A 24,080-nucleotide genomic window follows, 5' to 3' on the forward strand; every position below is an offset into this window, starting at 1 on the left:
CCTATGACTAGCCCTTTGACCCTGAATGATCCTAGCAAAAAGTTGCCATCTGCCCATTCAGGTGCATCACCACCACCATACCACACAACATTATTCTTAGCTTCCAGATTCATGTCTGGTCCAACACTGTATGTTACGGCTGCAAGTTTTTTAATCCAAACTATATGGATATTAACCAAATCTAGAAAGATCAGCCTGTGAGAGATCAAGAACCATTTGCTCCCCTAGGAAAAGTATATCCAAAGTCCAAAGAAATTCACTTATCTTCAGTTAAAACATGACCTAGGCAATTTTTTTCAATAAACAATATTTATCACAAAGAACTGACTATTTGGTTGAGATACCATCAATTTGTTTTTTAAACCCTCCTAATTTGGGTATTGGGCTTCCCTGGTGGCTCAGAGGTTAAAGCATCTGCCTGGAATGCGGGAGACCCTGGTTCGATCCCTGAGTTGGGAAGATCCCCTGGAGAAGGAAATGGCAACCCACTCCAGTACTCTTGCCTGGAGAATCCCATGGAGGGAGGAGCCTAGTAGGCTACAGTCCATGGGGTCGCAAAGAATCTGACATGACTGAGCGACTTCACTTTCACTTTCACTTTGGGTATTACAAAATAGAACAAATTTGTTGTAAAAAGCCTGAAACATCACAAATGCAAAGTAAAAAGTACAAGTTTTCTATTCCACCTAAATCCCAATTCCCTAGAGATTAACAATTCTATCAGTCTAAACGCTTCTATACTTTTTTCTGTACATGTACAAATAAATAGGTTTTCTTTTACAAAAATGGGGCCACACCATGCAGACTGATCCCCAAATTGCTTTTTTCCACTTACCATTACACGGACAGCTTTCCGTGTTGGCATTTACAGTATGTTGGCAATAAACATTCTTATATGATTTCCTATTTCTTTTTGTTTGCTCACTCCCTGATATGACTTCTTGATAGACTTTCTATCAGTCAGTTCAGTTCAGTTCAGTCGCTCAGTCGTGTCCGACTCTTTGCGACCCCATGAATCGCAGCAAGCCAGGCCTCCCTGTCCATTACCAACTCCCGGAGTTTACTCAAACTCATGCCCATCGAGTCGGTGACGCCATCCAGTCATCTCATCCTCTGCTGTCCCCTTCTCCTCCTGCCCTCAATCCCTCCAAGCAGCAGGGTCTTTTCCAATGAGTCAACTCTTCGCATGAGGTGGCCAAAGTACTGGAGTTTCAGCTTCAGCATCAGTCCTTCCAATGAACACCCAGGACTGATCTCCTTTAGGATGGACTGGTTGGATCTCCTTGCAGTCCAAAGGACTCTCAAGAGTCTTCTCCAACACCACAGTTCAAAAGCATCAATTTTTCGGTGCTCAGCTTTCTTCACAGTCCAACTCTTATATCCATACATTATACAGAATCCCAGAGTGCTTTTATTTATATAGATTATCTCATCAATATTTACTATAGTATAAATTTAAACTGAAAATTTTAAATTATTCATTTGTTCACCTAAAAATAAACATTTCTATTTTCACTGGGAAATAGCTTGTTTTCCCTTGTTTATAGATAACTGTAGATACTGTTCTTTGAAGCTACATCAAACTCGGTAAGTGGTAGTTTCCTAAAGGCTAGTTTTGATATAGAATCTAAAACTCTTATCAATTAATATCTGTATTCTGTTACATTAAAATTCAATGGTCCATCTTGCCCCTTGAATGAATCTTTTTTACCTGTGCTTGATTTTATAATATCATGTGCTGTCATTTACAAAATATTAGTTCACTGAATCGTGTAGGTCTTCCAAATAAGTATTCCATTATAAGATATCAAAATAGTTTGTTTATAAATATTACCACCAATCTCTACTTCACAGGAGCAGATACAAGTTTTCCAAAACCCTAATTTTTGCTGGAAAGCAAAGATGTTTTCATTGACAACAGACACTACCAGCTGTTTTCCTTGAAATACTTAATACATTTTTTTAATCTGAATAACCACAGTTTGTCAGTAAAAACGGTAGTCTATGAAAAAAGCAGCAAGTTCAGCTCGAACTAACCATTACCCAAAGCTCTTCCTAGAGACAAACAGCACACAGAAAGAAGTATTTTCCAGTTCCTTCACAGAAGATTACAAAGATATATACATAACAGTTGAGAGTTGATAAAACTAATAATTTTTGCTGTTTCATCAGGAACATTCTTAAGTGAAAACCAAAAAATATATATATTTATTTAATTTTACTATTTTACTACGTGTGCATGGCATGAAGAACACAATGGCTACTATGGTTAGTTGCCACAATCTTGATTCATGCTTAGAAGCCTGCATTACTTTTGCATCATTACTGAAAAGATTGCAAATAACGTCTTGTGTGAGTGCATGCTAAGGTCACCTCAGTCATATCCAACTCTTTGTGACCCCATGGACTGTAGTCCTCCAGGCTCCTCTGTCCATGGGATTTTCCAGGCAAGCATACTTGAATGGGTTGCCATTTCCTTCTCCAGGGGACGTTCCTGATCCAGGGATGGAACCCTCGACTCCTGCACTGCAGGTGCATTCTTTATTGCTGAGCCACTGGGGAAGCCCAACATCTTAGTATTTTGTTAACATGAAAAGTTTTCACCTCTGGACCCTCTGAAGGGGTGAAAGGCACACCAAGGACACTACACTGTTCCATGCTAGGACAGCTTCCTAGAAGCGAGATTACTGGGTCACTGCTATGTACATTTTAAATTCAGATATGTTTGGCCAAAGCTCTCCAAAAAGTCTGTACCAATTTTCACTGGGGGTGGCAGAGGATGAGGTGGTTGGATGGCATCACTGGCTCAGTGGAGATGAAAATGAACAAAGTCCGGTAGGTAGTGAAGCACAGGGAAGCCTTGCAAGATGCAGTCTATGGAGTCGCAGAAAGTTGGACATGGCTCAGACTGAACAATTTTCACTACCTAAGGTTGCATGATCATCACTAGTTGAAATGCAAATAATTCACTTACAAATCTTCACTGTGGGAAGTGTCATAATACATTACTGTATTTACCTGTCTAAACCCAAAGCTAAAATACAACTCGTGTTTCACGGCAGAAGTAAAATCCAACGGGTTTCAAGGCAAAAGTAAAATCCAAGTACCCAGATTATTTAGAAAATCAAACCTCAATTGTCAAATACAAGTTCACTGAATAGAGAACTTTGTGTATTGTAGTCACAGATTGTTAAGGGTATTTGTGATTGAATTTCAAAGTATATGTTACTTGCACACGTCTTCCATTTGCTTACAGAGGGTGGGTGAGCTCGACAGATATTTTAATAAGTACAAGGTCTGAAAACTGTCAGGCTGTGACAGTACAAACAGGATGCTAATTAATTGGTGCGTGGCACAGACGTCAGTCTAAGCTGACCCTTAGCTTTAAAACTTCATGCAGAATTACTGGACGTGACCAGTATAACATGTACTGTCAGCACTCAAACGCCAGTGGCGTTCATAAAAATGTCAAAGACAACCTTTCTTGCCCCAAGTGTCATGTGAAACAAAGAGAGGAGGAGGGAAAAGCTCCATTCTGAGGAAAGGACCACTCCCCGTCTCAGGTGAAACCACTGAAAGCTGGGGATCCTCAGTTCACAAGCAATGTGGCCTCCCCTCAACTGTTTCCACATAGTTCCAAAGTGAGGATTTTCAAGCTCCACTTATGACTGAAAAGATCAAGGTTATTAGTGTCAACCAGGGCCTGTGGGGGCCTCTGGGGGTGCACAAACCCCTTTGAGGATAAGATTGAAAGTGTCAACTAGGGCCTGTGGGGGCACTCTGGGGGGTGCACAAACCCCATTGAGGATAAGATTGAAAGCTCCCCACAGGTAAAGCAGTGAAGGATCCATGTACCTCAGAGGAAGGAAGAGCCCAGGCCAGGCCTTAGGTCAGAGCAGAATCATGGACTATGGATCCTGAGAAATCACTTAAGCCCAACCTCCTCAGGAAGCCGGAATAGTAAAATGGCTTGTCCAAGGTCAACAGTGAGTTAGAAAGGGAATCAGGCAAGAAATAAGCAGTAAGACTTTGAATAAAGCCATCCAATGTCACCAAGTAACTTTTTCTTATACAAAGAAAGTTCCACCCGAGAGTAAAAGATAACTACAGGAATTGAAGTTTTAAATAGAACTGGAAGGAACCAACACAAGCCCTGTGGTTCAAAAGTTCCTTAGGCATGGCAAAGCGGAAAATAGGACCAGAAATCTTGAAGAGCACTCACCATGTTCCACAAAAACATTGCAGTGTGGACCGCCGTGCCTCGATGATTCCTTCTTGCCTGCTCCTTTGATAAAGTGCAGGGCAGGCAGACTTGGCCTCCTTTGGTCCCCAAGAACTTTTCCAGGCTGCTGCCCCATAAAGCAAGGATAGGCACCCCTTTCCAGAAGAGGGTTCAAGATCTTTCAGAATGATCAGTGAGCTGAGAAGGAAACGGTCTTTACGTGGGATTTCACATTCACCGCATCTCCACCAGTCAGTAACTGAGGTCAATCACAAGACATCTTCCACAAAAAAAGGAAGTGAAGATTTTAGGTTGACTTGTGCAAACAGGAGTTCCGATTATATTCGCAGTTTATCAATTCGAAGTAATGTAACTGCAGTGCGAACCCAAAGTTCCTGGATTTCAAGTGTCTTTTACTGGCTAAGTTTCCTCCCTCTCAAGGAGAAAAACCTAAAGACAAATATTCACAGGGGATGCTGTACAACGGTCAGTGAGGCTAAAGTCGTGTCGATTTCTACACATCGAGGAAACGTGGATCGGTCTTTGAATGCTCCTCCAGAACTTTTCCTGGGGAAGTCACCCACCCTCTATCTTGGTGTCTCCATCTTCCAACAAATTTCCTGCCACACTAGCTGCCGCTCCTGCTTTTTCTCTACCCTGCTCTCCGGAAAAGGACACGGGTCACCCCGACTTCAGCGAGAGCTGGCCCTCTGACGAGAAGGAATGCATGGCCAGCAACTTTTTTAAGTCCGCTTTTTAAAAGGCCTGTGAAACCAGTCCAGGCTTTTCCTCTGCATTAAAGTTTCTGGCTGGGCTGAGGCTGAGGGGGCCGTAGGTGACATTGGAAGAAGTCAGGGCATTACAGGCTCACGGGAGCAAGGTGGGGGGGAAGGGGAGGCCACTTGACAGCAGGGAGGGGATTTGAATGAGGGGGACGCTCCGAGGGCAAACTTGAGGCCGGGAATCGGAGTTAAGGGGCGGCTCGGGGGTAAAGAGGGAGGCTGCCGGGGCGGGGAGCGGGGGGCACGGGCGGCTTACTCCGGGGGGCGACGCTCCTCCAAGCCTCAGGAAACGGGGTGTCCCCAGGTCTGGGGAAAGAGACCACAACCCCAGGGTCCCAGAGCCGGGATGGAGCTGATAAGGGACGATGGGCTCTCGCGGCCCCGAAGGCGGGTGGCGGACAGAACGGGGAGGAGGCCTGGCCGCCTCAGCTGCCCGGAGCCTGTGGGGGGGTGGTCTCTGTCCGAGACACCCCCCTCCCCCGGGCCCGGACGTGGTTACGGCCGCCGCCGCCAGGCAGTCACATCCCCCGGGCTCCGTCGGAAGACCCAGCCTCCCCGCGCAGGTAGGGGCCGTGGACAACGCAAGGCGGGCTCCTCAGCTGCAGGACCCAGGAACCGGTTCCGGCTCCGGCGCTGCTCAGGGACGGTCACCGGACCCCCGCGGCCGCCATGATGGATTACTAGCCGCTCCACAACGAGGCCAGTCCCCGCCCCCGCCCCCGCCCCCCGATGACGTCCGGTGCGCCCCTCGCGTGGGGACTGGGACCCTTCCGACACCGCTTTCGGGGACCCTGCGGCGTCTTTCGGCTCTGGTCCCCCTGCCCTCCAGGGCCCGGCCCCGCACGACCTGTTAAATGTGGCTTTCCCGAGGAGCAAGGTGAGTAGTAAGGAAGCTCCCGCCTCCCCTGCACTTCTATTGGTCCTTGAAAATCCGGGTCAGCTCCCTCTCCTACATCCCATTAGCCGACTGGGACAGCAGGGGCTAGAGCTCCCAGCCAACCACTTTCGGCGTAGCCCGCGGGGCAGGCCGGGAGTTGTGGTCCTGCGGCGCCCCCGCCCCTGTCCGCTCTCCCCCGAGCCTTGTCCTCTGCTCTAGGCTCCTGAGTGTCGGTCCCGCCCTCCTGGGAGCCGGTGGACTCTAGCCGGCCTCGCGCAGGGCTGGCCAATGTCTCCCCTGAGCGGGTTGGTAAGGCCGGCGAGGAACCAAAGCAAGGGGAAAACTGCGGATTGGATTTCCCCAGAACCGGAGCTGGATCGCTTCCTTGAGCTTCTTTAGGAGAGAGAATTTAGCTTGCTCCTGGAAACCGAAGTATTTGGTGCTTCCACCGCTGCCCCTCACCCCCAACTTCCACCTTGACTCCAAGAAGCATAAATATTAGAACGAGCGAAAAATAAACAAGTAGAGAGCGTCGACATATTGCTAACGAATTGCTTCTTTGGAGTATCAGGGAGCCCACTCATTAACAGCATTTTAAGATTAAACTTAAACTTGTCCAGTTATGTATGTCAACTTTTTCTCAATTAAACTGGGTGGGTGGGGGCAGGGAGGGGACAGTAGAAAAAGATTACACTATCTAATTTCAGGGATGTACACATAATCACATGAAAACATGTTAGCCGAAGCTGTTGAGTTTAGGTCTACAGAACTAGCCAATGACCCATACAACCAGATCCACACATGCCATAACCCATTTTTATGCAACTAAAATGCACGCTGGTCCCCTTCTTCACTCTCCACACCGCCCCAGAGGAATGCACCTGCCGGGATATACCCATTTCTAAGGCGATCCTCATCACACCTAATCTATACTATGGTCTATTCTGCTTTTCATAAACCATATTCTCATTTAATCCTTACTCTAGCCCGGTAACACAAGTAATGTTTTCCCCTGTATACAGATGAGGAAACCAAGTTAGATGTGAGTTACTTAAGGTCACTGGCCTAGTCATGTGACAGTTTGAGCCCAGATTGATACTACTCCAAAGCCTTTTCTCTTGTACCATTCAATATCAAGTAACTGTTGATCTAATGTTAGTTGATATTTTAGAAGTTGCTACTGATAGTAGGGGAAAACCAGTCGCATTATAAATGTTGTATGTTCAGTTGTTGTGTATTTTAGAAATATTTCTGCTGGATTGGGAAATGGTGCTGATTTTATAGACATTGGCTTGTAAAAATAGAGTTCCTTGGAGGTACTGAATGTGAAGCAAATTCAGAAGCAGAATTTATATTTAGATGTTAACTGGGTTAGCTTTGCTCTATCATGAAGTAGTCTGGCTGATGAACTTTGTCCTGGCTTACAGATCACTCTTCAAGTGTCAACACCCTCTTCCCTTTATTTACCCATCACCTTATCCTTACCATCACCCTAACTTTTCTCTTTGAAGATTTCACTTTTTATTCCTCTTCACACTTTCATCATTTCCTACACATCTTCATTCTTCACTCTCTAGCTTAAAATTGAACAATCAAATCAGAACTCTAACCCACACTTCTTGAACTAATAAATCATTCACAAGCATTATTGAGCCTGTGTGCCAAGCATTGTCCTAGATGCTGGGGCACAAATGAGGCGTGGGGGTGGAGGGACTCATCCTTGTCTCCCAGAGCAGACATGGGAGGGACAGGCAGTATATAAAATGAGTAACAATCCAAAGTGTAGGTCTCAATGCTGGAAATAAAATTTCTGGACCCCATATCCTTTCACTGTTAGTCCAACCCCTTTTCTCAAGGGTTGCTTTATGATCCATCCCTAGAGCTTAAGCCTACTGACCCATAGTTGCTAATGAGCTTTAATGAAGTCACTTTAATTATGTGAATGGCTTTCATTTATAAACAGGGGTCATATCAAACTTTACAAGGTTATCATGAGAATCAAATGGGACCTTATTTCCCATAAACATTGAGACTAACTATGCTTTCTGAAAGTCAAGGACAGAGGCCAGCAGCACTTGATTTAAAGGTTTATCCCTACTCACCATTTACTTTCTGCCATTTTCTAGTTTTAGGTGAATCCCCAAGCCCAGACTATAATATTTTTTTCCAGAGATGCACTAGCACTGTAGAATGATACTCTTAAGGACTTAAAACTAGAATCCAGAGCCCAGCAAATGCCTGACAGTCAGAAGTAAATAAATTTTAATAAATTGCCAAATTCAAACTGCCACATTTGAATAAATCCCTTTAAGCTCATATATTCCACTAAGAGTGACACAGTCCAGCCTAATTTTGTGCTCACGCTTATAAAGCAAAGCAACCTACACATTGCTAGAGGAATTCAGAACCAGTGTAAAAACTTCAGCTTTATTTTTAAAAAAATACCGACTGAAATTACGCTTAACAAGGGCACCCTCTAGTGGGCCACAAAAAAAGTAGCTAATCACCAAAAAGATGTTTTTAGACTTTTTTATGTTGGTATCTCCACTTAGTAGGTAACCAGTATTCAGGATATAATGAGTGAACAGCATGGGAGACCATGTGAGAAGGGCAAACATTCAGAACCCACTGACGGCCCTGATCAAAAGCAGCCCAGAGCAGGATGCAGGCTCCCGTCCTTCCCCTTCCCTTCAGGGACATACAACCTGGGACGTGTTCTCGGAAACAAGGGAGCAAACCTAAGGCTGCAACGCGGCCTGTACAACACTCAGTTGTCTGCAGCCCCTCGAAACAGGCAACAGACTGAATAACGTTATAAAGACATACAACTTAACAAAAGAGAGCTGAGCTCCATTTCCAAACTTTCAGATGCTCCACGTTACCACTGAAACTGTCCTAGGTTTAAATTTTACTAGGTGTTCTAGGTTTAAGTTTAAAGGCCTCTGTCAGAAGAATTTCTATCTCCCAAGTCGTCCTTCACCTGTACTTAGCTCCCAAGTATTACACAGAATACAAGAACAGAAACGGTGATGCCACATGTATAAACTAAAAAAAACAAAAAAACAAAAAAAAAACAACAGCTCCCCAAATAGCACTCTCATATACTGTCTTTAAAAGAACTGTTTACCCCAAACCCAAATCAGGACACCATGTTTAGAAAGTCATCTGAAAAAGAATGCATAGAAATTCTAGCCATTCTCAGTGAGACAGAACTTCAGTATCTTGTTTTTACCTTTCAACCCTGAATTATTCAAAAGTAAATGCACTGCTGCTTCAGTTATAGGAGGAAAAACTTTTCTTTTTCCATCTCCACCTTTCTTACTTTGTTTTCACATTTATCAGAGTACCCAAAACAGTCATTCTCTCTGTCCTCAATTATTCAGCTTCTGACAGATCACCCTCAAAGGCAGAACAGATTAAGGCAGACTGGCGGGGATGTGCTTGCATCTGTCACTAGGGGGAACATGTAACAGGAAATGAGATTCCAACCAAGCAAAAGGCTGCTTGGTTGCTATGTTCTCCCACTGACTCTTGGGTTCATTTTACCAGCTACACTCTTCAGTGTCATTCTCGCGCTGCAGAGGAGGTGGGAATGGACCCAAAACAGACCACTGGGGGGATCAGGGAGGCTATGTTTTATATAGGGGCAATTTCATGGGGCACTGTGCCTGGTGAGTTGACGGTGACTATAAGACAAAAGATTCCCTATATGATTCCAAAGTAGAAGTCTATTCGGCTGGAACTCTGAATGCTTTTAAGGGCCTGAAACTACCCGAAGCACCGAAGTCTGTGGGCAACTCAAGGGGTCAGCAGCAGTAATCACCTTCCCCCTCACTTTGCCTTAAAACAGGAGAAAGCAGGTCTTTGGGGTAGAGGCAGCCCGATGTAGGTCCAGTGATGAATTTCCCGGTTCTTCACTGAGCTGCACGTGGGGACCGCCAATCAGATTCTCCACTTTCAAGGGCTGCTCTGCTCGGGTCCACACAGTCCTGGCCGTCAGAGGCTTCTTCTTACCCCTCCTGTTCCAAAAGCCTCTGGCGTGTTTCCATCACAATTTCCTCCATTATTTCTGGCTTTAAGATGTCTTTGATCTGAAAGAGAAAGGACAAAAGGTAATTTGTTCAATCAGTAAGCACACCATCAAGCTGACCCAAATATAGAAACCAGGCCTGGTTAACACAAGCCTTCCGTCTTCCTTTCGTTTATCAGAGGCTAAGTATTCCAAGAAAGGATCTGCTAGAACTAGCTTAATAAATCAGCAAGGTTCTCTGGGATATAGCTGACAAGAACAACAAAGCTATTACTCCAGCATTCACTAGAAAGGCAGCAAAAACTGGGATGGCCAAGGTGAAGTCAGGGGGCCGCTGTCATAAACCAGCCCCACCTGGCACCTCCAACTGCCCACAAACCCTTACATGGACATAGACATTGAGAATATTATTAGCATCTCAGGGAAAGCTCTACCAGTCAACAAGGGTGTCCACCAGGTGAGTTCATACTGATGGACATGGTAAAGGTACGTCGAGGGGAGGTGGCGCGGATGACACGCCATACCTGCTCACAGATGGGCGAGAAGGGGAGCCCTGGGTGGCGTACCTGATGTGGAAGGGATGCTTCATAGCAGTACAGGATGCTGGTATCATACAGCATCATCCTCTGAGTTGCCAGCGAGACGATGCAGTTCCGGAGCCGGGAGATCACCTCTCGATCAGCAAGGGAGACCGGCTACCGGGGGAGACAAACAGAATCAAGACGAGAACGAGTGAACGGTTACAGCGGATCACAGGAATCATTTATAGCTGAGGTGGGATCACTCCGGGGCTCCAAACCAAGCAAACTGCTGACTCCAAGGAAGATGAAAAAGGATGGCTCCCTCAGTGGCTTTTTGGCTGTTACCCTGCAGCTTTGCCATCTGGGCCATCAGAGATCAAAGTCGCTGATTTCATCTCTCCAGAACAAGAGAGGGCAGCACGATGGTTCAAGCAGCCTTCAATGGAAATGCAAACCAGCTCAAACCACAGCCACGCATCAGTGAGAGACGGACAGCGCCCCACCTGCTGCAGAAGCGCAGTGCCGGCTGAGTGCCTCTCCATCCCAATAGGGCAGCTGCGGCGTGTACTCACCTCAAGGTTTGCGATGAAGCCCCCTGCATCGTCTTCTTTGTGCTCGGGGGTTGGGTAGACCCAGATGAAGCCGTTGTTGCCCAGGATCACTGAGGCACCGCACGGCAGGTCATGGAAGTGGGTCTTCTGCCGTTTCACCAGGGAAGGGGAGACCTGAACCAAAACGCCCTGACCTAGCTAAAAAAAAAATATATATCATACATTAAGTCACTGTAGGATCACCAGTGAGGTGACTATAAAGCAGAGTACAGACTGTGTCCTAGGGAGGCTGGAATCAGGGTCCTTGCTGGTAATAACTGCCATGACACGCACATGCAAAATACAGACACTTTCCGGAGGCATGCGTCATTTACACATCCCAACAGAAGGTGACTTTCACTCTCTTCACCATTTATTCTCCGTTGTGAGCGTCATCATGTTCTGATCCAGGGCTGGTGTGATGGCTGAGAAAAGGTGGAGCCAATGAGGATGTGGGCTTGAGCCTCTTGAGGGCCAAGGAGCACTGCCCTGTTCCACCTTGACCCCAACCGCCTGTCCTGCCCAGGAGATATGCCACTGGAGAAGGGGACTGGCCTTTCAGGGGACCGGGCGCAAATACATCCCTGATCCTGGCAGGTGAGCTCAAGGCCCACATGCCACAGAAGGGGCGTCTGCTACAGGCCCCGGGCCCACAAAGGTCAGCACAGGCAGTGCGCCTGCCTCCTCTCCTGATTCAAGGGCGTGGCTGACTGCAGCCACTCCACTGACCAGCAAGGTTTCTTTTCCACTCAGAAAATGAGAAAGTTCACCCAGACAAAGCCGAGACTAATGAGTCATCATTTGTTTGGGAAAACATGCTGTCGTTACAAAAATAAATAGCTTCAATAACATCTGTCACCTTATAGCAAGAAAAGCAACAGAATTTCCTTTAGCGGCTCAAGTGACAAGCCCATCTTTCCTAAGAATAATATCCATTTTCTCGACTGGACGTTTGTCCAAGGGCCGGGGGCCATTGTGTTTCATCAGTCCATGAGCTCCCTTGGCTGCAACTCAGCACTGAGGCCATGCAAAGCTGCCACACCCCTTGGGAGAAAGTGGAGACAGCCACAGGGCCGGGGCCCAGGGTCATAGGGGCTCTTCTGCCAGAACAATCTCCTCCGCAGAAAAAGGGTGAGGGCTGTCGTCCTTTATGATGCTACTAGCCCACAACCGTGTGAGTCAGCATCTGCAATGCCAGCCTGTTAACACTTAACTTCCAGGTGCTTCAGGCCAGAATTCCAGAGACAGCTGGAGACCGAGAAATGGATTTGAAGTCTCACTCGTCCAATGAGAACACCCAGAGCCCAACTTACTTTTCCGTATTTGAGACTCCTCGTGTGCAGAGAGACGGCTCCATCAGAGAACACTGCCTGGACCTCAGCCTGGCCGGTGATGAAGGAACAAACACTTTGTCATCACCTGTGTCCCTGGTTCCCCCTCCATCCTCATGTCTGTGTCCACCAGGCCCACCTGCAGCTGTAGATGGACTGGAGGTCACACTGCTGTGACCTAACCTCTCCCCCTTGGCTGTCATGAATATCCTGACATGAACACCACCTCTTCTCCTTCCTGGGATGAAAGTTAACATCACCAGGACACTTTGAGCTGGCTTCAAGCATGAGCCACCGTAAGTAACAAGACCGCAAAACACGAGAGGGTCGGCCCAGCCGACCCGGCCAGGCTGAGCAGCAGCAGGTCTGAATAAGAGCTGGAGGGTCAGCTGGAGGGTCAGCTGGGCTGAGGAGGGGGTGGGGAGGGGTAAACTAGCAATCTCGGAGTAACATATACACACTGCTATGTATAAACAGATAAACAAGAACCTACTGTCTAGCACAGTAACTCTACTCAATATTTTGTAATAGTCTATACAGGAAAAGAATGTCAAAAAGACCATACATATATATGTATGTGTGTGTATAACTGATTCACTCTGCTATACGCGTAAAACTAATGTGAGCATGCGTGCTCAGTCGATTCAGTTATATCTGACTCTTTGCAACCCCCGGATTGCAGCCCACCAGGCTCCTATGTCCATGATATTCTCCAGGCAAGAATACTGGTGTGGGTAGCCATTGACGTCTCCAGGGGATCTTCCCAACCCAAGGACTGAATCCCCTCTTATGTCTCCTACATTAGCAGGTAAGTTCTTTACCACAAGCACCACCTGGGAAACGCCCAAAACTAACTATACTTCAATTTAAAAAAAATATTTTTTTAATGTAAAAAGAAAGGAGAGAGAGCAAAAGGCTGCATGAGAGCCCTTTGCTCTTGGTCAAGGACTCAGATCCCTGCCCGGATTACGGTTTCTCCTGTGAGAGACCTATAATTTAAGCCCCATTTCCCAGCTCCACAGCAAACATAAAGATGCTGGAATGCAAGGTGAAGGATACACTGATAAGGTCCCCTTCTTGCAAAAAACCTCTCATCGCCAGCTCATCTTCTGCAGATCTTCGCCTCTGAAACACACAAGGAGAAGGCCACGTTAGGGAGTCAGACCGTAAACAAAGATTTCTATCTCTTCTCTTTCACTTTCTCCCGAGACCTCTGAAGGCAGCCACCGTGTGCACATACCAGGGTAGGTAACCTGTGCCACTCAAAGAAGACAAAGCCATGACTACTACTCTGTCTTATGGACGTTCCCGTGGCTCCTCTTCTTTGAATAACATTCAGAATCCTTATGTGATTTGCCAAACCCCAATCGAGCCTACCTACTTGCCGTGACAGCTCGCCACGCTACAGTAAGACCGGCTACCTCCAGGTTAACTGTATCTTTGCTCACACGTTTCCATTTATCTCAGATTCCTGAACTCACTGTTAAAATTCTAGCCATCCTTCAAGGATAGGATCAACTTCAACATTCATTTTTCCTATAAGCTTCTCGCGGCGAACTTAATCATGCCTTTTGTACAATCACACACTTGTTTACTCTTGGACTGCCGGGTATTTAGACCAGTTATCTCATATTCCCTACTAGTCTAAGCTCTTTTAGGAACTGAATTGTGCCTCCTGGATCTTGGTGTTCTCCAGAGAGCCAAGCACCATGAGCCTCTCTGTAAATAGATTTTGGCCTGAAGATAAGGCTGAATCACAGCATTTTACAAAAGGAAGCAGCTTAGGTACTATGGTTGTCTGGAATAACCAAATGTCATTCGATTCATGTAAAGCTGATTTGTAAACAGTTTTTCAAGCAAGACCTTCAGTGAGCAAAACTGATACACCCAGAAAAGGAAAATTATTAGCACCAAGCATCTGAGAGAGCGCCTCTCAACTCTCCTTTGGGATCTTCCCACAGACATCCCAGATTCTACCACATACCAACTGCTGCCTGAGTTGGGAGGCCTGGGCCAAGTGAAAAGCCTATATGGATATCCAGACACCAAACTTCACAGGAGACAAACAGGAGTACAAGTGGCAACCTCAGTATAAAGCAAAGTTCTCTGCTGGAGCAAGGGATCCCAGCACTCTGGCCAGCAACACACAGTCCCAGACACTATACACAGTCCCAGCTGGAGATCCTTACCAGCTCTCCTCCGGGAAGGTTCATGGATGAGAGAAGCAAGACTGAATCCAGCCTGGAGTTGGTCTCCACCTTCCACCTCTTCTGTTGAACCTACAAAACAAAGGAATCCCACACCTGGACACATACTCCAGGGGCCAGAGCTCACACTGTAAATGACCAATAACCCCTGATCGGACAAACCACTTACATCGAACTGTTTACAAACAAACCATTTACATCAAACTGTTTACAAACAAACTGTTTACATCAAGGTCACATAAGAGCCAAACACAGTGAATCCTTCTTTCGTGTAACTGCGTGTAATAGGACGGCTATCTCATTCATTAGATCACCAGCTCACTTTTACTTTGTAAAAACCAATCTGATAAGACTTTACCTCTGTGATTCTCCCCACTACAATGTCTCCCACTTCACCATTATATCTGAAAGAAAAAGCAGAAGGTCCTCCATCAGTGAAAAGACTCTATGCCAAGACCGAGTACCATTTGAGATTTCAGTTAAACAGCATGCAGGCCTGGGTCAGGCACCACATTTGGTAAATTCACATAACCATGCTGTTCGAACTTAGTTTCAGGAACTGACAACTTCCAACATTCCTATGCATAAAAACTCTCCATCAACTATTCTTACATCATTTATTGCAAGGAGTTCACTAAGTCTGATACCCCTTATTTTGTTAATTGCATGAAAAATGGATACGCATGGGATATTTTCTGGTGGGGTCTGGAACACAGATGAGTTCTGCATCAGCCAGAGGAGGAGAAAGGAAACAGACAGGATACCACCCAAACCAGTCTACTCACGTCTCCCCCACCCACTGGCTGCATGTCTCGGACCCCTTTGCTAATTCCTCCTCCCAACTCTAATGATGAATTAGACCCTCCATGCTGAAGGCTAAGTCCTTGGGCCTCTTCTCTTTCCAGCCCACACTCACTTTGTCAGCTTATCCAGTTTGATGGCTTTAAATATTACCGATGAGTCCACCACTCCCCTGAATTCAGGCTCTAGCTCTAGTCAACTGCTGGCTACCCAGCACCTTCACTTATGTGACTAACAGAAATCTGTATAAGTTACAAACCTCAAACAAAGCTTTCTAGCAGCCCCTTCAATTCCACTATAGCAAATGGATCCTCTCCCAGTTGTCACCAGCCCAGGAAATAGCAACTCCATCCCTCCAGTTGCTCAAGACGCAATCCTCAGAGTCTTTCGAGGAACCCTGTGTCTCTCCCTCCTCCCCTCTCCCTCCTGCTCCAGGGCAAGTCCAGCAGCAGATTCTAGTACCTCCACCTTACCAATATAGGCAGAAAATAAAAAGCATCCCAAAGGAAGAAGTAAAACTATCTCTTCTCACAGACATGGTCCTACATGCAGAAAATCCCACATACAAAATCCTACAGCTTTTCATGGTAAATACACTCAGAACACAAAATACATGCAGAATTGATCACTATTCCCCACTTCTATGGCTATCACCTTTGTCCAAGTCACCATCAATTGAGACGATGAAAACAGAGCAGGAATCTGTCTCCCTAACCCTGCCCCACCCCCGCCCCCAACAACAGCCAGAGTGATTTCATTAAACAGAAGTCAGATCATGTCCCTCTTCTGCTCCACCTGCTCCAGGGCCTTCCTAGACTGCACAAAGTGGAAGTCAGAAACGTACATCGTGGCTGCAGGGCATGCAGACTGCCTACCTCAGCTCTCTGCATCCGCTCCTACTACTCGCCTGCTCACTCTGTTCCAACCCCACTGGCTTATGTTCTGGGGCTAACCTTTATTGAGCCCTTCGAGGCAGGAGACTCTCTGTATAAAGTACTTTATACACACTATTTCAGTGAATTCCAATGAAAATCCTACCCAGGAGGTCATGCAAGGTCTCATTTTGGAGAAGAGGGAACCAAAGTTTGAAGAGGTCAGACATCATAGGGAAACCTCTGAAGCCTGGCCCTACCTATAGTCATCTATACCCTTCCTACAGTCATGTTCCCGAAATCCCAGACCTACAGAACGATAGGGCAGGCAGGGCTGGGAGTAGGGGGTATGTCATGGCCAATAAGACCTGGCTATGCAACTCAGATGCCACAAAATACACACCTTTTGTTCTCACCTGGTTTTCAAAGCTTTTACACAGATCAACTTGTTTACTCTCTCCACAGAGCCAGCCACAGATGCAATGAGCTTTTCTTCCCCCATATAGGTTCCATGGCCCCTGTTGCAACAGGAAGATACAAAAGATTCCAGTGTAATACTTGAGGTGACCTCTCGCAGCCAGAACAATGTGTTCCTCAAACCTCATTCCTCCTTCCTTAAAGACAGGCTTTTGTGCTGGTTGCCACCCCTGCCTAAATACTCCTTCTTTAGAGTCCTACGTGGCCATCTCCTTCACTGTACTCAAGCCGACTCATACGGCACTTTCTCCACCAGGCTTTCCTCATCTCCCATTTGTAACAGTCACCCACCCTGCGGCTGCCACCCTCACCATATTTCCAACTTATGCTCCACTTACCCGGTTTGACGTCTTAATTTTTTTCTACTGGATTTACCAGTAAACATTCTGAATAACTTGCTTGTTGTGCTTATTTCTCATCTGTCTCTCTCAGAACATAAAGTGCACCAGGCCAGAGATTTCCTCTTTGTTCAGTTTATACTCAAACCACAAATGATATTTATTGACTGCATGAATACAGGCCTGAATCTTAAAATTTCCTGGGATCCAATAATGCCAAACTAAGAGGTTAAAGGGCAATGGAATAAATGCTGTACCTCTCCCATATGCACATGCGGCGGCGGGGGGTGGCGGGGGTGGACAGGGTCAGGCTGAGGTACCACTACTGTTGACCCCTATGATGGTGATAGAACGGTGAATTCTGTTTCTTTTCCTAATCATTAGCCCCCATGTAATCCTCGGGCTTCCCTGGCGGCTCAGACAGTAAAGCACCTGCCTGCAGTGCAAGAGACCTGGGGTGGTGGTGAAGATCCCCTGAAGAAGGGAATGCAACCCACTCCAGTATTCTTGCCTGGAGAATTCCATGGACAGAGGAACCTAGCAGGCTACAGTCTACGGGGTCGCAAAGGGTCGGACATGACTGAGCGACTAACTTTTCCACACTTTCACTTTCATGGAATCCTCGCCACTCTCTGGAATAGTTAGTTATTATCACTATTTTACAGACGAGGAAACTGACCTCGGAGAGGTGATACAGCTAACACTGTGACGGCAGCAGGGCTGGAACCCCAGCTGCCCTTAAGCTGGAGCCTGCCCTCAGACTCAAAGGTATCTATTCTGGTATTCTATAATACCACAATATATTTGCGTGCCCCCTAAGCCCAAACAATGACTCGTTCCAAAATCGTGCCCCTGGCTAGGAGATGGAATGCTGCGGGCTAAGTGGACGAAGTAAAAAACGCCCACCACCCCTTCCGCCGAAACCTGTGAAGAGGCCCCAGCTCCAGGTTCAACGAGGAAGGCTCAAAATCGGCGCCTGAGACACAGGATCCACGAGTCACGGCTAACAGTGATCGGGACAGGAAGGTTTTGGTGAAGCTGAGGCAGCTGCAGACGTGGACATACAAGATGCAGGGCGTAGGAAGTCCGCAGCCTCGAAAAGGAGGCTGAGATGCTCAGCTGACGCGCCCCGGGTACCGCGGGCACTTAGATGCAGAACACAGGCCCAGGTTTCACGTGGAGAGAGAGCAGTGCAGCCGCCCCTTGCTGCCCAGAGTCCCCCACGCCCCCACCTACCGCATGAAGCCTGTGTCCGTGGTGATCGTGTCCCCTGGGACCACCAGGTGTTTTTTACTCTCGCGACCTAGACTCTCGCTAAGAGGCTTCCGAGCGACGGGAAGCCTCATCTCCAACGCCATCTTGGCGCCAATAACTCGCGCAGGCGCAGCCCCACGCGGAGGCACGCTTTCCGTCTCCGCAATTCCCAGTTGTCGCTCGTAGGGGCGGGGCCTCAGAGCAGCCGCCAATGGGAACTCACGGTCTGGCCTCCATGTTGGCTATTGGCAACCATTAGGTTAGCACGAAGGGAAGGAGTCAAGTTGCCCTTTTTACTATTGGCAAGGCTGCTCTTGGCAAATAATAAAATCTCAGGTTGCATAGCGTTTGACTTTTCAGCAAAACTCTTGTGCTTATCCCACTTACTGTTTCCCAGGCTTAGAAATAATTGTGAAATGGGCCTCTGAGTTTCTTTCCAGTTCAAAGCTGCTGAAATCTCATTTATTTGGGTATGCGATTGCCCAGGAGGATCAAGAGGAGAAAACACTATTTGGAAAGAGTCTCTTTTCGTACTGTTACTAGTAGCCCCTGTATTCTACATTACTGCAACCTCGTGGGTGCTAGTTCAGCACCAACCATCACCTACACCCCCAAACAGTGCTACAGGTGCTGTTTCCATTCTTTCTTAAGCTAGCTGATTTCCCTAGTACTTCTTTTGGAAAAAGCAAGAAACCTTTTAAGAACACATTTAAATCTTGCCAAGCGGGTGTGTTTTGACAGGGAGGACAAATGGACACAATGCAAAGATCTTTGCTTATATTTACTCACACAGCGAAATGGGCAGGAGCTGTCCTAAGAGTTCGGTGATGAACGGATAGATGGATATGTGGCTTTATCTAGGTGTCAGAAGTATTTTGCTTATCCCTCTCCCCAGTTCCTACCCTCTCCCTCACCCTTGCCCTGCATGCTTTATAGCATTCACAACAGACTGAGTTTCACCCTCAGGGAACTGGAGGTGATAATTCTTCATGCAGGCTTCCCACGTGGCGCTGGTGGTAAAGAACCTGCCTGCCAATGCAGGAGACATGAGACTCGAGTTCAATCCCTGGGTTGGGAAGATCCCCTGGAGGAGAGCATGGCAACCCACTTCAGTATTCTTACCTGGAGAATCCCACGGACAGAGGAGCCTGGTGGGCTGCAGTCCGTGGAGTTGCAAAGAGTCAGACAAGACTGAAGTGACTTAGCGCGGCACAGCCCAGCCCAGTTCTTCACGCCCAGGGATTCTAAAGAGGATAGAATGAAATAACTTGCATCAGCACCACTCACTGAGATCAGTAAATCAAGTCTGCTTTCTTCTGAAGATTCATGAGACCAATAGCCTGGTAAATCTTCAAAAGGATAGAATTTCTTTCACCTAAGTATGGATACTCAGTTCAGTTCGGTTCAGTCGCTTAGTCGTGCCCGACTCTTTGCGACCCCATGGACTGCAGCACGCCAGACCTCCTTGTCCATCACCAACTCCCAGAGTTTGCTCAAAGTCATGTCCATTGAGTCGATGATGTCATCCAACCATCTCATGAGACAGAGGACAGAGGAGAAGGGGCTAGAGCCAAGAAAAGTATGAGAAAGGGTGCATCTGTAGAGTCTGCTCTCTACCAGAAGAGGGCGGTGGTGTCCTTTGAACCAGCATAGCTCAGTCAGGCTGCCAGGCCTGGGAGTGCCTCTAGACCAAGTTAAAGCCTTGGGTTTTAGTTTTATGCTGGATTGGACAGGGGAGCCTGATAAGCTGCAGTCCATGGGGTTGCTAAGAGTTAGACACAACTGAGCGACTTCACTTTCACTTTTCCTTTCATGCATCGGAGAAGGAAATGGCAACCCACTCCAATGTTCTTGCCTGGAGAATCCCAGGGACGGGGAAGCCTGGTGGGCTGCCATCTATGGGATCGCACAGAGTTGGACATGACTGAAGCGACTTAGCAGCAGCAGCAGCAGCAGTCTTGACACTATCCAGTTTCGAGGAAGGATTGTCATAATCATAACCCCTCCCGTTCTCATGGCACTTATGCTTACGGAGCCTTTCACAATATTAGGATTATGGATCCGTCTTAGTATAGTGGCGGATTCAGTGTCTGATTAAGATAGGGGGTCCCTGTGACCCCTGCACAATGGAAGGGGCCAGGGAGCTCTCTGGGGTCTCTTTTATAAGGCACCAATCCCATTCAGGAAGGCTCCACCTAATCATCTCCCAAAGACCTCTCCTACTACCATCACCTTGGGGTTAAGATTTCAAGATATGAATTTGGGGTGGATGTAAACATTCAGTCCACTGCAGGTACCTTTTTAAAGAGGAGGAAACTGAGGCCCCCAAAGGACTAGAATTCACACAGCAGTCGGCGGCAGGGCCATGTTCCTTCTGACTGCACCTGCTTCACCCTAGAGCCTGCACATCCTGAGCGTCTGGCGCTTTGCATTAAGCAAACGTTATGTTATTAGAATTCCCTGGTGGCCCTAGTAGTTAGGACTCTGTGCTTCCACTGCCAGGGTCCCAGGTTTGACCCGTTGTCGGGAACCTGAGAGTCCATAAGCCACTTGACGCAGCCAAAACAAAGACAAGAAAATACTATGTTTTAAATTCCTCACAGTCAGCTCATCTTGGAGGTAGGCATTACAACCCTTGATAGACAACTTTGCATCACATCCCCAAGAGGCTTGTTAGGAATACTGACTCTTGAGCCCAGATTTAAGCACTGGGGTTCTGTAGGAGGGGTCCAGAAGTCTGTGAGTAGGTGTCTGAACTCCCAGAGTGATACTAATTGCTGAACGGGTCTAACATTCACCATTTCCTCCCCCACCCATCTACCTCCCCATCTGTGCGGCACCAGGGCCATCACCCCAAGCTGATGGCATCACCACCTGACCCAGTTCCCTGATTCTACCTCTTCCATGCCTACACCCAATTTCCATACAGCAGCCAGAGGTAGCTGAACTCATCTACAAAGCAGAAACAGACTCACAGACCAAGAGAAAAGACTTGTGGTTGCCAGGCGAATAGGAGAGGGAGGGACTGAGAGTTGAGGATTAACAGATGCAAACTATTATATATGGATAAACAACAAGTTCCTACTATATAGCACAGGGAACTATATTCAGTATCCTGTGATAAACCATAAAGTGAAAGTAACCCAGTTGTGTCTGACTCTTTGCAGCCCCATGGACTGCACAGTCCATGGAGTTCTCCAGGCCAGAATACTGGAGTGGGTAGCCATTCCCTTCTCCAGGGGAATCTTCCCAACCCACGGATTGAACCCAGGTCTCCCGCATTGCAGGCAGATTCTTTACCAGCTGAGCCACCAGGGAAGCCTGATGAACCATAATGGAAAAGAATATTTTTTAAAAAGAATGTATACAAAAGTAAAGAAAAAAAGAAAAAGAAGATTATTTTATGGCAATGTGACTAAATAATTAGTTAATTAAATTTTAAAAGAATGCATATATACACATACATGTATTAAACTGCATATGTTCATATATATATGTATCTATAACTGAATGGGACTTACCAAGTGGCAGAGTGGTAAACAATCTGCCTGCCAATGCAGGAGACACAGGAGACGCAGTTTCGATCCCTGGGTCAGGAAGATCCCCTGGAATAGGAAATGGTACCCCACTCCAGTATTCCTGCCTGAAAAATCCCATAGACAGAGGAGCCTGGTGGGCTACAGTCCATGGGGTTGCAAAGAGTTGGACATGACTGAGTGACTGAACACATAGAACTGAATCACTTTGCTGTACAACAGAAATTAACACAGCGTAATAAACCACCTACACTTCAATACAACGTGTAACTAAAAATGAAACAAACAAAATGAGCAAGACACGTAAAGCAAAAAAAAAAAAAAAAAAGTTCTCCTGTATAGCACAAGGAACTATATTTAATATCACGTAATAAACCATACCAGCGCTTCGCTGGTAGCTCAAATGGTAAAAGAATCTGCCTGCAATGCAGGAGACCTGGGTTCAACCCCTGGGTCGGGAAGATCCTCTGGGGAAGGAAATGGCAACCCACTCCAGTATGCTTGCCTGGAGAATCCCATGGCCAGAGGAGTCTGGTGGCCCACAGTCCACAGTATGGGGTGGAAAAGAGTCAGAAACAAATGAGCGCCTGTCACTTTTTAAAAAATAAACCATAATGGCAACGGGTAAAAATAAATAATTAAGTCTTTTAGGATATTCAAAAATAAAATAAGAAATAAAAACAGATCAGATTAAATCACTTTCTTGCTTAGAACACTTCTGGCAGCTTCTTGTTCCCAGGAATAAAATCCAGATTCATCTCTGCCTGATTCTGCCCATCTGCGACCGAACCTGCTCCCTTACCCAGTACACAGCCAGAGGTGATGGCACCAAGGACGTATGTGTTTTTGGCGCTGTCTTCATGGAACGCTCTTCCCTCCAGGTCTTCATGTAGCTCCTCCTCAGTTGGATCTCAGCTCATATATCACCTCCTCAGAGAAGCCTTCCTGACCACCTTACCTAGACTAATCCTGTTTTTATCACTTGATACTGTTTTATTTCTTGTCACTAAATTTTCCCCTGGTTAGGGAACTAGATCCCACAGGCCATGCAGAGCAGACACAAGACGAAAAAAAAGGAAAACAAACGCAGGTACTCTGAGAACAGCACTCAGCAAATATCTGTGGAATGAATGAACTTATTCCACAAGCGTTTCTGGAGCGTTTCTACCCCAGGCTTCAGGGCGTTTGGGCAGGAGCTCAGGGATCGGAGGTGGGGGGTTGAGGGGAGGACAGAAAAGACGTCCTGACAGCACTGGTGTTCGAATGAGCCTTGAAAGCAAGGAACTATTGATGCTGGAGAGTTTGGTTGAGGGGGACAGAGAACTCTGAGTGAAAGTGACCAAAAAGGAAATCTGGAAAAGTGTGAAAACAGAGCAGCAGGAACCCTCTAGCCCTGAGCTCTTTGGAAGCATGGAGTCCTAACCACTGGACCGCCAGGGAATTCCTCTCCACCCACCCACCCCCATCCCCAGAAGTCTTGCAGTCAGAGATGTACACAAAAATTTCCACCCAAGGACCTCATGTTTTGAGGACAGCCTCTCCTCAAAACATTAGAAACAGTTTTGATGCCTGTGGCAGCTTTTAAGCATGTCCACGAATTTTAAGAATGGCAGTCTGTGCCTCCTTGTCTTGCATCTGGGCAGGCTTGTGACTAAGGCAGCTGTCCATCACCTTGATAGCGCATGTCAGAAGTGCCTCTACAGGACTTCAAAGACCGATCAGAACAGACCAGGTAGCATGGTTCTCCCACAACACCCACCCTTGAAGCCCTGAGCCAACATGCACAAAGTTTGACTTCCCCAAGGCAGCCATGCCATGGGAAGCAGTCAGGATGGGTGCTAACAAGCCATTGTCCTTAATCTGTCCCACCCCTTCATGGCCATGCAGCCTAGCAGACCAGCCCCAAGGTGGGAAGGAAGCCGAAAGCTTAGAATATCTGTTCCTCCATTTCAGGAGCTCCGAGGATAATGGCTAATGGAAAGGGCAGGAGATGGGGTGACGGACAGCTGCCTTAGATGCCCCTGGGGGATGGCCAATGAGGTGGGTGGTAGAAGCAGCCACAACCCTTCACTCCACCAGAGGCATTCTTGTGTTAACAATGGTTTCCATTTACTGAGTTCTTACTACATGCCAGATCCCAAGCCATGTATTACACTTAACATCCATTATCCTTCTTAGTCCTCACAATATCCTTAGGAGTGAAGCATCACCCCATTTTTCATTTGAGTAAGTTGAGACACAT

At 46.9% G+C, this 24,080-nt stretch overlaps 2 protein-coding genes across 2 annotated transcripts in view; both read right to left on the reverse strand.

Moving 5' to 3' along the window:
* Positions 1-5,848, reverse strand: part of ABL1 (ABL proto-oncogene 1, non-receptor tyrosine kinase) — a 137,320-nt gene extending 131,472 nt beyond the window's left edge. Inside the window, exon 1 of the mRNA XM_043916577.1 lies at positions 4,223-5,848. Coding sequence (XP_043772512.1) covers positions 4,223-4,358 — 136 coding nt within the window. The 5' untranslated portion in view covers positions 4,359-5,848. The remainder of the gene's footprint in view (positions 1-4,222) is intronic.
* Positions 5,849-7,791: 1,943 nt separating this feature from the next.
* EXOSC2 (exosome component 2) lies at positions 7,792-18,441 on the reverse strand. Its single transcript, XM_043916579.1, has 9 exons — positions 18,285-18,441; positions 16,650-16,751; positions 14,919-14,964; positions 14,543-14,632; positions 13,413-13,478; positions 12,336-12,404; positions 11,005-11,181; positions 10,478-10,606; positions 7,792-9,972 (listed from the first exon to the last, which is right to left on the reverse strand). Exons 1-9 carry the CDS (start codon positions 18,404-18,406, stop codon positions 9,892-9,894), a joined length of 882 nt encoding a protein of 293 aa, XP_043772514.1. The 5' UTR covers positions 18,407-18,441; the 3' UTR covers positions 7,792-9,891.
* Between the last annotated feature and the right edge of the window lie 5,639 nt (positions 18,442-24,080).

Source organism: Cervus elaphus, chromosome 11, assembly GCF_910594005.1.
Source record: "Cervus elaphus chromosome 11, mCerEla1.1, whole genome shotgun sequence".
Lineage (NCBI taxonomy): Eukaryota > Metazoa > Chordata > Mammalia > Artiodactyla > Cervidae > Cervus > Cervus elaphus.

Excerpts from the sequence above, each read along its gene's own strand:
- EXOSC2 (XM_043916579.1), bottom strand. The coding sequence starts at position 18,406 with ATGGCGTTGGAGATGAGGCTTCCCGTCGCTCGGAAGCCTCTTAGCGAG. Across the intron at positions 14,633-14,918 it reads TAGTGGGGAGAATCACAGAG|GTTCAACAGAAGAGGTGGAA; the intron begins GTAAAGTCTTAT and ends TTTGTTTTGTAG. Across the intron at positions 11,182-12,335 it reads GGAGTCTCAAATACGGAAAA|CTAGGTCAGGGCGTTTTGGT; the intron begins GTAAGTTGGGCT and ends TTTTTTTTTTAG.